This window comes from Elephantulus edwardii, unplaced genomic scaffold (assembly GCF_000299155.1).
Source record: "Elephantulus edwardii isolate Elephantulus edwardi_28Jun2011 unplaced genomic scaffold, EleEdw1.0 scaffold00183, whole genome shotgun sequence".
Taxonomy (NCBI): domain Eukaryota; kingdom Metazoa; phylum Chordata; class Mammalia; order Macroscelidea; family Macroscelididae; genus Elephantulus; species Elephantulus edwardii.
In genome coordinates, this window is record NW_006399933.1 from 5,555,605 (window position 1) to 5,570,473 (window position 14,869).

Consider the following 14,869-nt stretch of genomic DNA (forward strand, 5'->3'; position numbering starts at 1 on the left):
TAAAATATTGAAAGAGCTAGAATCTGAAAATCAGAAGGGAAATACTTGCTTGAGATTTGTAATGTGGAAGGAACTGAAGAACAGTTTCAGGCCTTGAGCTGCAATATTTAATGATACTATGGACAGAATATTGAATGATCTAGGAAGCATCAAAATAAGAGGGAAGGAGCATAGAGTCAGTGTACCAAAAAGAACTAGCTGACGAAAAAGAATTTTATGAAACAATTATATAACAAAGGGGCAATGGTGATGAAGGAGGAAGTTCAAGCTGTTCTGAAGAAATTGGCAAAAAAAGAAGTTCCCAGGAACTGATGAAATATCAATTGACATATTTCAACAAATGGATGCAGCCCTGGACATGTTCCCCAGGTTAAGCCAAAAATACTGGAGGACAACTACCTGGCCAACTGACTGTAAGAGACCCTTATTTATTCCCATTCCAAACAAAGATGATCTGACAGAGTGTGAAAACTATCTAACAATATCATTAATACCACAAGCAAGCAAAATCCTATTGAAGAGTATTCAAATATGACTGGAACGGTTCATTGGCTGAGAACTACCAGAAATACAAGCCAGATTTAGAAGAGGCCTTGGCACTAAGAACACCATTGCCAATGTCAAATGGATCTTTGCTGAAAGCAGAGAGAACAAGAGAAATATCTATCTATATTTCATTGACTATACAAAGACATTTGACTGTGTGGATCAGAACAAACTGTAACTAACCTTGAGAAGAATGGGAATCCCATAACACCTGATTGTGCTCATGTAAAACCTATAGTTGGACCAGGAAGCAGTCCTCAGAACAGAGCAACGAAACACTGCATGGTTCCGAATCAGGAAAGGTATACAACAGGGATGCAGCCTATCTCCATACCTTTTCAATCTACATGCAGAACAGATCAATCAAGAGGCTAAACTTTATGAGGAAGAATGTGGCATCAGGATTGAAGCAAGACTCATCAACATCCTATGTCCTTCAAATGCCACAACCTTACTTGCCAAAAATAAGGAGGAACTGAAGTTTGAAGTATTTGCTATAGTATTTGTGGTCTTCAATATGAATTGTAGCTGAACATAAAAGATTCTCACCACTGGGCCAATTTGTAACACTATAATTGATGAAGAAAATATTAAAATTGTTAACAATTACAGTTTGCGTGATTCCACAGTCAACACTCTTGGCTCTAGCAGTCAGGAAGTCAGAGACAAATTGCATTGGGAAAAATCTGCTGTTAGGGACCTCTCCAGATTTCTGAAGAGCAAAATTGTCAGTCTAGAGACAAAGGTGCACCTGATCCAGGCCATAGACTTTGCAATTACTTGCTGTGCATCACAGATTTGGACAATGACTAAGGATGACAGAAGAATCAATGCCTTTGAATTGTGGTGCTAGAGAAGAGTATTGAACATGCCATGGACTGCAAAATCAACAGGTCTGCCTAGAGAAGATGAAACCAAGTTGCTCATTGGAGGCAAGGATTTTTAATCTCCATCTTTATACTTTGAGTATTTTACCAGAAGGGACCAGTCCTCGGAGAAGAACATATGCTTGGAAGGGAGGAGGGACAGAACAAGAGAGGAAGACCCTGGATGAGGTGGATTGACTCAGTGATAGCTCAGAATAGGACAGAGTTCAGAGCTATTGTGCATCAACTCCAATCAACTCCATGGCACATAACAACAGCAACTATTTAGGTAGTACATTCACATCAAGTAATTTTTAATAGATAGTGACTCAACATTGGGCTTCTGAGATTATAGATCTTAAGAGGAGGAGACTACTTCCTCTTTCTCCTACTGACAGACCAATAGGTTCTTGTTGCTACCGTTTAAGTCAGTAGCCAGTAGTCAGTAGCAGCTAGAGTTCCTTCCTAAGCTAATTGTTGTGCTGTTCAGTCTTTCTAACTCCTGATGATCCTGTGTACAGAATGAAACCCTGAAGATCCTGAACCATCTGCACAGTCTCTGCTGGGCTTGTATGTATTGTTCCAGGCACTGAATTAATCCACCTCATAGAGGGTCTTCCCCTCCTGCGCTGTCCCTCCACCCTACCAAGCATAATGTCCCTCTCTAAGGACCGGTCTCTCCTTACAACATGTCCGAAGTATGTTAGACGGAGCCACAGAATCCTTGCCTCCAAGGAGCTGCCCGGTTTAACCCTGTCCAGGATGAATCTGATTGTTTTCTAACAGTCCATGGTACCCTGAATACTCTTCTCCAGCACCACAGCTCAAAGGCATCAATACTCCTTCTATCCTCCTTAGTCATTGTCCAGCTCTCTGATGCATAACAAGTGATAGCAAAGACCATGGTCTCTATCAGACGCACCTTAGTCTCCAGAGAGACACCATTGCTCTTCAGTACTTTGGAGAGGTCTCTAACAGCAGACTTTCCCATGACAACTTGATCGTTCTAATGGGAAACCTATACTTGGACCAAGAGGCAGTTGCCAGAACAGAGCTTGCTGAATTGTTCAAAATTGGGAAGGGCATACGCCAGGGGTGTTTCCTGTCTTCATACCTTTTCAACCTGTATGCAGAACAGATCATCTGGGAGGCTGGGCTCTATGAGGAGAATTGTGGCATCAGGATTGGTGGAAGATCTATCAACAATCTGTGTTATGCAGATGACACAACCCTGCTTGCTGAAACTGAGGAGGACCTAAAGCGCTTGCTGCAGAGGGTCAAGAACTGCAGCCTCCAATATGGATTGAGGCTCAATGTCAAGAAGACAAAGATTCTCACCACTGGACCAATTGGCAGCATCAGGATGGATGGTGAAGAGATTGAGATTGTTCACAGCTTTAGTTTGCTCGGCTCCACAGTCAACACTCTTGGCACCAGTAGTTAGGAAATTAAAAGATGTATTGCCATGGGAAAGAAGAATCTCCTAGTGAATGTAAATTGTCTAATATGCTTTAGGAAATGTTACTTTACACTTGATTATAATAATATATCAAGTATAATCATTTGTATATGCTTGTAAACAAAATTTTCTTCCATCTTCTATCTACTTAATAAAGTCTTCAGAAAAACTACAGCATTATTGCATAGTTCTTGATGATAATAAATTTGAATAACCCGATTTCCTACAAAAAAGAAATTATCTAATTAGTAAAATTTTATATTGACTTTTCCTTGCTGAATCCATCCCTTTTCTAAAAGCCATTTTAGAATAACACAAAATTATTCTATTATTCAATCTAATTTTTGTATCTATACTTAATATGAAAGATAACTGATTTTGTTTTCTATTGATTTTGACTTGTGGTGATCTCATCTGTGTCAATTGTGCTCTATAAGATTTTCAATAAATGATTTATTTTTCCCTCCAGAAGTAGATCGTCAGGCCTTTCTTCTGAGGAGCATTGGCTGACTTAAGCTGATAACTTTTGGTTGTTGATGTTATGTGCCCTCAAGTCGCCTGCGACTCATAGCAACCCTGTGTACAACAGCCCTAAACTCTGCCCTGTCCTGTCCAATCTCATTATCTCTGACACACCTACCCCCATTACCCCAGTCACTGAATCAATCAATCTCATTGAAGGTCTTCCTCTCCTGCACTCACCGTCCCCCCTCCCAAACAAGACATCCCTCTCCAAGGACTGGTCCCTCTTTGCAACATGTCCAAACTATGTCAGAGGAAACCAGAATTCTTTCTTCTAAGGAGCAGGCTGGCATCACCCTAATCATCAGCAGTAGCCAAGACTAAAAAATTACATTTCCCCCCTTTCTTTTTTGTTATAAGTATAGTAATTTCAAATATCAATCATATATGTATTATATTCTATATATTGTTATATATACACACATATATACATATATTTTATATTATACACTGTATATATAGTACATATAGTATATATATTGTATACATATATACTACACACACACACACACACACATTTATTCAGTTTTAATGTCTCCTCCTTAGTAAACCATGTGTCTATTATTTTTTCTTTTAAATATTTTTATTGGTTTTCATATAATTCCTTTATATTATGTTTCATTCATATACATTATATTTTATACAATCTTTCATTTACATTGTGCTTCATACAATCATTTATCTATATATCCTATTTTACCTTTTTTAAATTGGTTTGCTTACAAAGTTCATATACATTGTGTTTCATCCTATTCTTCATTCATATTGCATTTCATACAATCATTCTCATGCATTATGATTTATAAAATCACATGTGTGTTCTTTAAAAATGAAATAAGTAGTGTCATTCCTTGTTTTCATCCAGATATCTTTTCTTTTCCAGGGCCTTTGTTTTTGATAAGGCAAAGAAACAATGCCTCTGGTTGCCTTTCAATAGCATGTCAAGTGGAGTGAAAAAAGTATTTGGCCATGAGTTTGACCTCTATGAAAATAAAGGTAACTGACTTCTCTCTAAGTAATTCATAATAGGATAACATTCATTTCAACTTGATTGATCTTTAGAAAATAATATTAACAATAAAATGTAAATATTTTTTTCTCTCAATATGGCACACATATGTACATATATTCATATAATTTTACTGACTTTCATTTACTTTAGTATTTAATATATCTTATTTAAATGTAAATGACATATTTAACTAGTTAATTTTTAAAATAGTTTTCTAAATGCAATATGCTGTTGTTGTTGCTGATTGCCTTTGAGTCAAGCACTACTCATAGTGACCTTATGAACAAAAGGCTTGAAGCCTTTCTATAACTGTTAACATTTATCAAAATTAATTGAGTTTTTGGAGGCATGTTGTTTAGGAAGGGGGTGCCACTTCTGCTTCCAAAAATGCAATATAGATTTTAAAAATGACAGCATTTGTTTTCAATATTTTATTAAATATAACTATTTGTACATCATAATAGATAAATAAAGTCTTGCCATTGTCAATGATTTCATCTTACTTAGATTAATAATCAACACCTTTGGCACCAACAATCAGGAGATGAGATCTGCACAAATAGCATCTACTGAATGAAATTTGTTGAGCAAATAGAATAAATTATGTTAAGCATGTAGATCAGTCTCTGCAGTTATATGTATATGTACACACAAAATTAAAATGTCTTAGTAGTTTTATTTTCTGGTGGATTATTCTCAGATATATCATTTTAATAACACCAACAGAAACTTCAAGAGAGAAATGTAATTATTGAATTAGCGTGTAAGAGTTAATGAATTATAGGTTTGAATGTGATTTTATACTTATTCTTCTCTCTAATAAATCCAATATATGCGTTACACAATTATAACATTTCCCTTTGCTTCCTTTCAATAGACTACATTAGAAACTGCATCATTGGCAAAGGAGGCAGCTACAAGGGAACTGTGTCTATCACTAAGAGCGGCATCAAATGCCAGCCTTGGAACTCCATGATACCACACGAACATAGGTAAGAACAACATGAAGAAAAGAGGAGGGAACCTCAATTTTTTTTAAAAAAACATTAAATTTTCACATAACTTTATAACTTAACCAATCTTACTGATTTATATAAGGAAAGATGTATGTGAGCTCATGAGCAATATTAGACTATATAGAGAGAGCACTGATGGCCTAGTGGCAAGAAGCTGCACTTCAATCCTGAAGGCACATGGTTCAAACTACCAGCTGCTCCATGGGAAAAGGATGGGCAATCTCCTTCCATGTGACTGACTGCCTCTGGAAACCTGCTGAAGTGTCAGCTATGCGTTGGTTCTGACCTGACCGTACACAACAACAACTTGATAGATAGATAGATAGATAGATAGATAGATAGATAGATAGATAGATAGATAGGTGTCAACAAGTTGACCATGACTCATAGTGACTTTAGATGAGAACCTTGCCCTATCCTGAGCTATCCTCGGAAACTCTGCCATTCTTGAGTCTATTGTTAGTCATTGTGTCAGTGCATCTAGTTGAGGGTCTTCCTTGCTTTCACTTACCCTCTACCATTTCCAGCATGGTGTTTTTCCAAGGTCTATCCACTTCTGACAAAGATGCCCAAATTATGGGAGGTGAAATTTCACCATACTTGCCTCCAGTCGGCACTCTAGTTGCATTTCTCTCAAGGCAGATTTGTTTGTTCTTTTGGCAGTCCATGGGCTATTCAATATCCATCTCCAACACTTAAATTAAATGTCATTTGTTCTTCTTTGGCCTTAATTCATTGTCCACTTTCATGTACATATGAAGCAATCAAAAATGCTATGGCTTGATCAGGCACCCCTTAGTTTTTAAACTGATATATTTGCTCTTTTACACTATGGTTAATAAGGGAGCTCTAGTGGCTAATTGATAAAGAACTGTGCTTCCAGTGCCAAGATGCATAGTTCAAATCCATCAGCTCGACAGGAAAAATTGGCAATCTCCCCTTATGCAATTTATGACTCTGATAACCTGCGGGACTAGGTTCTGACTTGATATTCAACAACACAAACAAAGATATATAACTGAGTTATAGCTAATCAGTACAGGCTACATAAGAGTTTATAGATCTTACTGTTTACACATAAATAATTAAAACAATTTAAAAGTATAATTTTTTTTAACTTTCTTTCTGTGTCTTTGAGAAGTAAAACATGAAGTCCTTGGGCAGACTATACTCAACCTCAAGGTGGCTTGAGCTATGACTTCTAGGAGATAGCCTTTCTTTGTTTGTTATCAGCCTTGGCTGTACGTTAAAATTACCTAGTGGCAAGACTTTAAATAATCTCAGTGACTAATTCAGTCAGAATATCTTGAGACATAACTTGCCAGTACAAATACTTTTTTTAAGGGTTTGCAAATGTTTTCAACTTGCAACTGAAATCAAGAACTAAAAATTTTTGTCTTGAGATTGTCCAGCTTTCCAATCTTTATTTCTTTATGAGTATAAAAGACTTCTCGTTCCATGAAAATGAATATAAACAAGGGGTAAATATTTGAAAAATAAGTAAACCTTATATTTATATCTCTCTCAATATCATAGCTGACCCTTCAGCACATTTCTAAGGTCGTACATTTCACAAGAAGAGATTGTCTCTCCTTCCCTCATGGATTTTATTCCCTGGGAGGCATGACCTGGGAGCCCAACTCCTTATGGATTATACCACCTAATTAATTAGTTCATGAAATTGAGTGCTTTATTCATTATATTGAGGAAACAGATACTTTAAACCTACTAGGCCATAAATTATACTCAGAGATTTTCGAGATTTATCTCACAAATAAGTTTAGCAGGGATTGAATCATTTTTAATAGCTACCCCTTGATAATTAAATGCATTCGATGATTTAACATTAGTGTAAATTAGATATGCTTTCTCCCTACCCTACAATTTGTGAAGATGTTAATTAGTGTTTTCCATGTGCCAGATACCTTGCTGTGCAAGCTATCTTCTTTATCTCATTTAATCCTCACAAGAATTCATGGTGTTTGTTGTCTAGTTCTATTTTGCACATAATGAAACTGAGCACTAAGAACTTAGTAACTTGCTTAAGACAATAGAAATTGAGTAAGAGGTATGGCCAGATGGCCAACCAAACCAGTTACTGTCATTTTATAACCTGTCTTCCTAAAAAAATCACAGGGCATGAACTATTTTCCCCATTGGCAAAGTATATCTGTGAATTCTTTGGCAATAGTGGTGATGACTTTGCCTTTAATAAACTTATTTCTTATTGCATTCTACTTTCCTTGGCCACAATTTGCAGGATGGTTTTACTTCACAAAAGACAGTAAACTAACTAATTGGCTAACATTTAAAAAAGCTAATTGTCTCATAGTGAGATCAAAATAGTAATTTCAGGCATGTAAAACCTACACTTGCACCAACACCAGCTAATAAGTTACCAAGATCCATAGTTCTCTATATTACTACACAAACAGAAAACGATATCGTTTCAAGTTGATTATAACTACATAGGAATGCTATTTAAATGTACAGTGCTGGAGAAGAGTATTAATATACCAGGGACCACTAGGAGAACAAACAGGTTTGTCCTGAGAGGGGGAAACCAGGCTGCTCCTTGGAGGCGAGGACTCTGAAGCTTCGTCAGACATCCTTTGGGCATGTTACAAAGAGAGACCAGTCCTTGGAGAGGGACATCATACTAGGGAGGGTGAAGGGACAATGCAAGAGAGGAAGACCCTCGATGAGATAGCTTGACTCAGGGACTGGGGTAATGGGAATAAGTGTGCCAGAAACAATAAGTTTGGCTCAGGATAGAACAGGTTTCAGGGATGTTGTATGTAGGGTCACGATGAGTCACAGGCTACTTGACAGCATGTAACAACAACACAACATATCTGTATTTTATCTATATATTGTTATCCATCTTCTCTTTATATGTATAAAGCCAATATATATTTATATATAAAACTAACTTTACATATATGTTGTTTTTCTTAATTGCCTTCAAGTTGAGCATGACTCGTAGCAACCCTATGAACAAAAGGCTTGAAGCCCCTCTACCTACAACTATTGACATTTATCAATTTGTGTGTGTGTGTATACACACACACACACACACATACATATAGAAGTAAATTACTTTATATTTTCTTAATAGTGTAACTGTCTCATGGTAAAAAGAATTGTATTTAAATATAAGTAGCTCTGCCCTTGAAGAAATGTTATTAAACTTGCGATGGCCAAAGAGTATTTAAGATTAATCCCAGTCCAGGAGAGTGCACCAGACTGACCTTGTGGAGGTCTTATTTCAACTCAAATTCTCTATGATTGTGATTCTCTGTTAGAAGAGTAAATGTGTAATAGATCTTCCTGGGAATTGGCTTCGCAGTCGAAGAAGCTATTTTACCAGTGAACATTTCCTTGTACTATAGAGGTTTATGATGGGAAGATCTTGTATATTAATCAAATCCCTTTTAAAAATATACATTGGAAAAACACTTAATTTAATCAATTACAGGTTCATTGGAGTATTTGTGAGAGAGCATAACACCTTGTACTTAAGTGTTAACTAAAGATTAATGTTATGGGAAATGGAAAAAACTGTCTCTAGTTAGAGAAATGATTTATTGTTGACTCCCTACATTAATATATTTTACAAGTTGCTTAATGGAGAGATGATGATAGATGATTAAATTAGAATAGAAGCTTACCCAGAAAATCAAGTGACCTGATATCTACATCTGTATCCTTCATTGGACACATAGTATTTATTAACGAAGCAGATGATGAAATAGATTGTTTCTTATGAACACCATTCATTAGAAGAAAAGAAAGAGAGCTTAGCACCTAAAAAAAAATCTTATTTATATTTCAAAGTATATTTGGGCATAACCCAATTTTAAATATATCTTCACTTTTTTCAAAGTCTTGCTAGCAGTAAAAATATAGGACCCAAAATACTATATGACTAATAATGCTTTGTAACAGAGCCTATAGAATCATAATGTGTAACAGAGCCTATGAAACAGGTTTTCGTAAACATTTGTTGAATGAACACATACGTGAAAAGATCAGATATAGTCTTTACTACTTGCAAGTATGGGACGCTAAAGAAAAGCAAATTGAACACCGAAGAAAACACAAAGAAAATTGGTGATGTACAATATAAGGGAGTGCTGGTGTCCTAGTGGGTAAGGAGTTCTGCTGCCAACCAAAGACAGGTGATTTGAGTTCACCAGCTGCTCTGTGAGACAAAGACTGGCAATTTCTCTTTTAATTTTAAAAGCCTCTGAAAACCCAGTGAAGGATCAGCTATGAGTCTCTGGCAATGAGTTAGAATATGAGGAAATATGTAGACTCAGTGGTATCTAACGACAACCCTAATCTCTATATCCTAAAAGGAAAAAAAAATTATACAGATACATAATTAGGAAAATATGACTATCTCTTAACTTTTTCATTTTATTAACACCAACTTTATTATTATTACCATTTCATTTCTATTTCATCTCTTTTGCTTATATTTGTCCCTACTAATCTTTGATTCAGTCCCTACTTCTTCACAGCTTCTTTGTGTCTTTACAGTCTACTGAAAGGTATATGTGAAAATATATCTGCTTATTTGAGTGTGTAGATGTGTTTATGCATGTGTGTGTACAGCACAAAAATATTCTCTATAAAACTGTAGATATTTAATATGTGATTCATTTAATATATAAAAGGAGCTCTGGTTAGATAGTGGTTAACTGCCTGGGTGCTAACTGGAAAACTCTCAAATGAGGAAGATATGACTATCTGCTTTTACAAAGATTTCCAAATTTGACAACTCCATAGGGCAGTTCTGCAATACCCTGTAAGGTCAATATGAGCGGAATGTACTTGACTGAAACAGTTGTCTCTGTCTACAACATATAGAAAGGCAACTGTCTCATTTCTTAGTAAAGATAATTCTTATAAACGAACCTTGTAACAGTTCATTCCTTTCATCTTATTTTGAAGAAATTGAAACTCCTAAAATAATTTATCTAAGGATTAATGCTGCATAAAAAGATAGTGTTATCTATGTCCCCCTCTCTATTTTCCCCCTGTTTTTTCTTTAGGGGATGTGATTTTACTGTAAACTGTCTTCTTAGGAAACTCAGTCTAATTCATCACTTCCCCATGGGGTGGGGTGGAAAGAGAGAGACAACAAAGTAGGCTTTGTGATTAGCAGTAACTTGGGAGTATCATTATAACAAGAATTTTTAATAAAATAATTAGATTAGCATACATTTCCTTAAGCAAATTTAATCATTATTTTATAGTAAAATATTGAGTAAATGTTATCTTTGATCTTATCAGAAAATGAGGATTTTCATTATAAATTTACTATGAAAAGTTAAGGAAATGGGAAAAAGGAAGGAAATTAATTTTTAAGAAGTTATATTAAAGGAAATATGCTAAAGATTTTTTTAGAATAATGGATCTAAAACTGAGAAATAAAGACAAATTATTTCATTTCTCTGTGAAATAGCATTACTGTTAGGAACTGTGGAATAATGATGAGCTTTAAGTGAATGTTAGTGTTATATGACCTAATACCTTATTTGTGTTACTCCATATTTAAGATGTTAGTGAAGCAGAAAATATAAAACCTTCATCTAAAGACATTTAAAATTCATAAGGATAATAATATGTTATAGTTTCTTAAAGAGTTAAACTTATATCTTTTAGTTATATTGGTCAGAATTTATTTTTAACAATAATTTACTTTCTCTGAGGGCTTATTATTTGGCCTAATGAAAGAATTTCATAAAATTGTGCTTGTTACTTGCAGTGTGTATCTGCATTCATGTTACAAATCCTCCATTGTATATTTGAATTTGTACGATCTTTGAATATGACATGAAAATAAATCTCCTTTAGAATTCAGGGTCGTAAAATCAGAAAACAATATTTACAGCAAAAATTGTTCTGAATATGGGAAATATAACTGTATTTTAAAGACCATTTGCTTTTGTTGTCTCTAGCAATCCCAACGCAAAACTCACTACCATGGAATTGATTGATTCCAACTCTTAGTGATTCTTGTAGAAGATGATACAAATACCCCGTAGGGTACCCAAGGCTATAAATCTCTGAGAAACTAGACTGCTACAACTACTTTCTAGGAGCGGGTGTTGAGTTCCACACATTTTATGATTAGCAGCCCAGCGCTTTAACCACTGTCCTCTAGAGTTTGCTGTGCTATGTAAAAATAACCACACAAAAATAAACATTTCCAGGCAGTTGGTTCCTTCATCATAAAACTTTCGTGAGAGGAGATGGCGAATGTTTCTCCTGAGGAAGGAACATCTGGTGGATTCAAACAGCTGACATTTGACCTTTTGGTTAGCAGTACAGCATGAAATGCACTAACTATGCCATCAATATATATTATTTATTCTGATCTTTTAAGTGAAATTTAGCAATCCTAAGCAATAAAAACATAGTGAAAGTATTTTGAACATTACTTTCATCCTTTAAAAAACAATTGCACTGATGCTCATACCAAAGCAAATGGAAAATTTTAAAAGCAAGTAACTAATATTTCATCCCCCTATCTAATGGCTAGACAATTAATTTGTCATTAATTAAAGCTAGGAGAAAGAGCTCAGTACAATCACAATAATTAGCAAAACTATTTTAGGAAATCAATAATTACTTACTTTACTATTACAGTATAAAGACTACTAATAATTTAAAACCAAAAAGCTAAAAAACTACTGTCATCAACTTGATTCTGATACATGTTGACCCTCTATCCTGCTGTCACCATAATTCCTTGTTGTTGTTAGGTGATATTGAGTTGTGTTTAACTCATAGTGACTCCGTGAGCAACAGATCTGTACCCTGACCAATCCTATTTCAGCCTCACCTTTTCCTATATATCCAAGTCCCTTGGGGCACCCACAATGTCAGTTCATCTGGCTGAGGGAGGGTCTTTCTCTCTTTTGCTGACCTGTCAAGCATGGAGTCCCTCTCCAAGCAATAGCCTAACAACATATCCAAATTATGTGAGATAGAGCTTTGTCGTCGTTGCCTTCAAGGATCACTCTGGCTCTACTTTCTCCAAGACTTATCTGTTTGTTCTTTTGGCAATCCATGGGATATTTAATATTCTCCAACACTACCACAGAAAGGCATCGATTCTTCTTCTCTAATCCTTATTAATTGTCCAGCTAGAACTTTTTAGAGTGTCACCCACTCCATAGAGCTACCATCAGTAGTTCTACAGGAGAAATGTGGGCAACCTTCTCCCAATATGGTTCATAGCCTCAGAAATCTTATAGAGGGTTACCAGGAGTCAGAATTGATTCCACAGTGGTGAGTTTAAGTCCTCAAGGAGAACTTAAGGAGCTTTGGTGGGGCAATGGTTAAGTGCTCAAATGCTAACCAGAGGTTAGACATATTTTTTTTTAACCTACCCAGGGCTTTTTGGAGAAAAAAGTCACTTTCTACAAATCTGTTCCAATGGAGATTACAAACTAGGAACAGCAATTAATAATAGTTGAGCTCCTGTGGCCCAGTGCTAAGATCTTTCACTGCAATTCCAAGGGTGTACTAGTTCTTCTGTGAAAGAAGAATGGTCAATCTCCTTCCAAACAATTAGTGCTCTGAAAGCCAACTGGAGGGTCAGCTATGGGTCAGTTCCAACTCAAGAGCACACAACAACAACAACAACTTATTCTAGAATCTCTTTGAACTTCTCAAAATAACTACTGAAGGTGAAAGTTGTTATAATTTCTCATTAAATTCAATATACAAGTAAGCTAACTTAGAATAAGCAAATAAAACCCCACTTCTGTCTAATAATGATTCAGGCAACCTTCTATCAGTTTTCAGAGACTTGTAAATCCTTCTGAGAAGTTGATAGATTCAAACCCCCACCTTTCAATTAGTAGTCTAATACCTATACACTGTGCCACTAGAATTAAACTCAATATCTGTGGAAATTAAAGAGGCTGGTTAACTAGCTAGTTAACAATAGCTAGTGACAGAACAACTCAAATTTTAGTTCAGGCTTAATCTGAATGTGGACCCTTTGTTTAGACTGTTTCCCCCATGTGTTTCTTAACTGTGCAGGGGGGAAAGTATTCTTTATATGAACATTAATAAAGAAACAAGTTTATCTATAATTTTGGATAAGCAGAGAAAAAGAGAGATCTCAAGGTCAAGAATACTGTCTTTTTAGTTTCTCCTAAGTGACTTAGAGCTTTGAGATTGTGCTTCACAGTTTGAATTCAGTTGTAGAAGTTTTGACTCTTAGCAAATAGAGAGGCTAATAATTTTTAACCTGATGCTGATTTTGAAATTCTACAAATATAAAGTTTATAAAACTTCAGTCTTTTGAGAGTAGATGGAAATGAAAGAATTCAATTGAAAATATAGGAAGTTGTGAGGTGAAGGATTTCTCTAATTTGAGGGAAAACACACTCACTGATTAATAAAATGAATAGATCAAAAATAAAGCTGCATGCTCTTACACTGTAATGATTATCATTTTAAAACTAGCTTTTTGCCTTCGAGCTATCGAGGTAAAGACCTACAAGAAAACTACTGTCGGAATCCTCGAGGGGAAGAAGGGGGACCGTGGTGTTTCACAAGCAATCCAGAGGTACGCTACGAAGTCTGTGACATTCCTCAGTGTTCAGAAGGTAAATGAACCTGAATGCCATCTGGGGCGTTCTGGCCCCTCGGTGTGATATTGTAACTCGAATTCAAGTTTAACAGAACCAATCCAATTGCAAGAAACATGTTCATTTAAATGCAAATATACATGTTTTTGAAAGCATTTTTAAGAGCTATTTTTAGACTATGATGATCATCAGATTAATCCAAGACAATGAAATGAGTTATTAGCCTACATTTCAATAGAGCTCAAGGCAGCTCCCCTAGGCAGAGTAAGAGTAGGCTTAAGGAACGAACTCTGTCTTGAGTTCACATACCTCAAATACACTCCTATACATTGCTGAAAAGGGACAAATGAAACTTAATTCTTTATAAATAATATTAATTCTATTCATTTGGCCCATACTTCAGCAGAAGTTTTTCTGTGTATTCCGAAGCAGTGTGGCAAGGGTTTATGAACCCACAGTGACTATAGGAGGGGTAGGTAACTGAATGTTTGATATTCCACCATGCGTGTGTTGGTGACTATGTGACTAAAGGTAAATTTGGCACATAGACTAGAGCCAACTCCATTAGAATAAATCTGAAGAGATCAAAGTAATGAATTCCCCAGCTATCTTGAAGGCAGGCACCCTACCTCCTTGATGGCATTAATGGCCACACACTTTAATTTTGCAGTGGAGAACTGAATAACTGAAAATGTGGCAAAGTAACCATTTTGGCATTGTCTATGGTATAACATTCTTAGTTTTCTGGCAACAGAATAGCAATTTTGTGGGGTTTTTGGTTGTTATTTTATTTTTCATTTCTGTCAGGAACTCTAAAATTCTAAAAATTC

General features: G+C 35.7%; 1 protein-coding gene across 2 annotated transcripts in view; it reads left to right on the forward strand.

Moving 5' to 3' along the window:
• Positions 1-14,869, forward strand: part of HGF (hepatocyte growth factor (hepapoietin A; scatter factor)) — a 95,042-nt gene that overhangs the window by 14,002 nt on the left and 66,171 nt on the right. Inside the window, exons 3-5 of one of the 2 annotated variants that reach the window (XM_006896145.1) lie at positions 4,277-4,389; positions 5,283-5,397; positions 13,915-14,057. In XM_006896145.1, coding sequence (XP_006896207.1) covers positions 4,277-4,389; positions 5,283-5,397; positions 13,915-14,057 — 371 coding nt within the window. The remainder of the gene's footprint in view (positions 1-4,276; positions 4,390-5,282; positions 5,398-13,914; positions 14,058-14,869) is intronic. The other variant, XM_006896144.1, reaches the window with a different exon arrangement.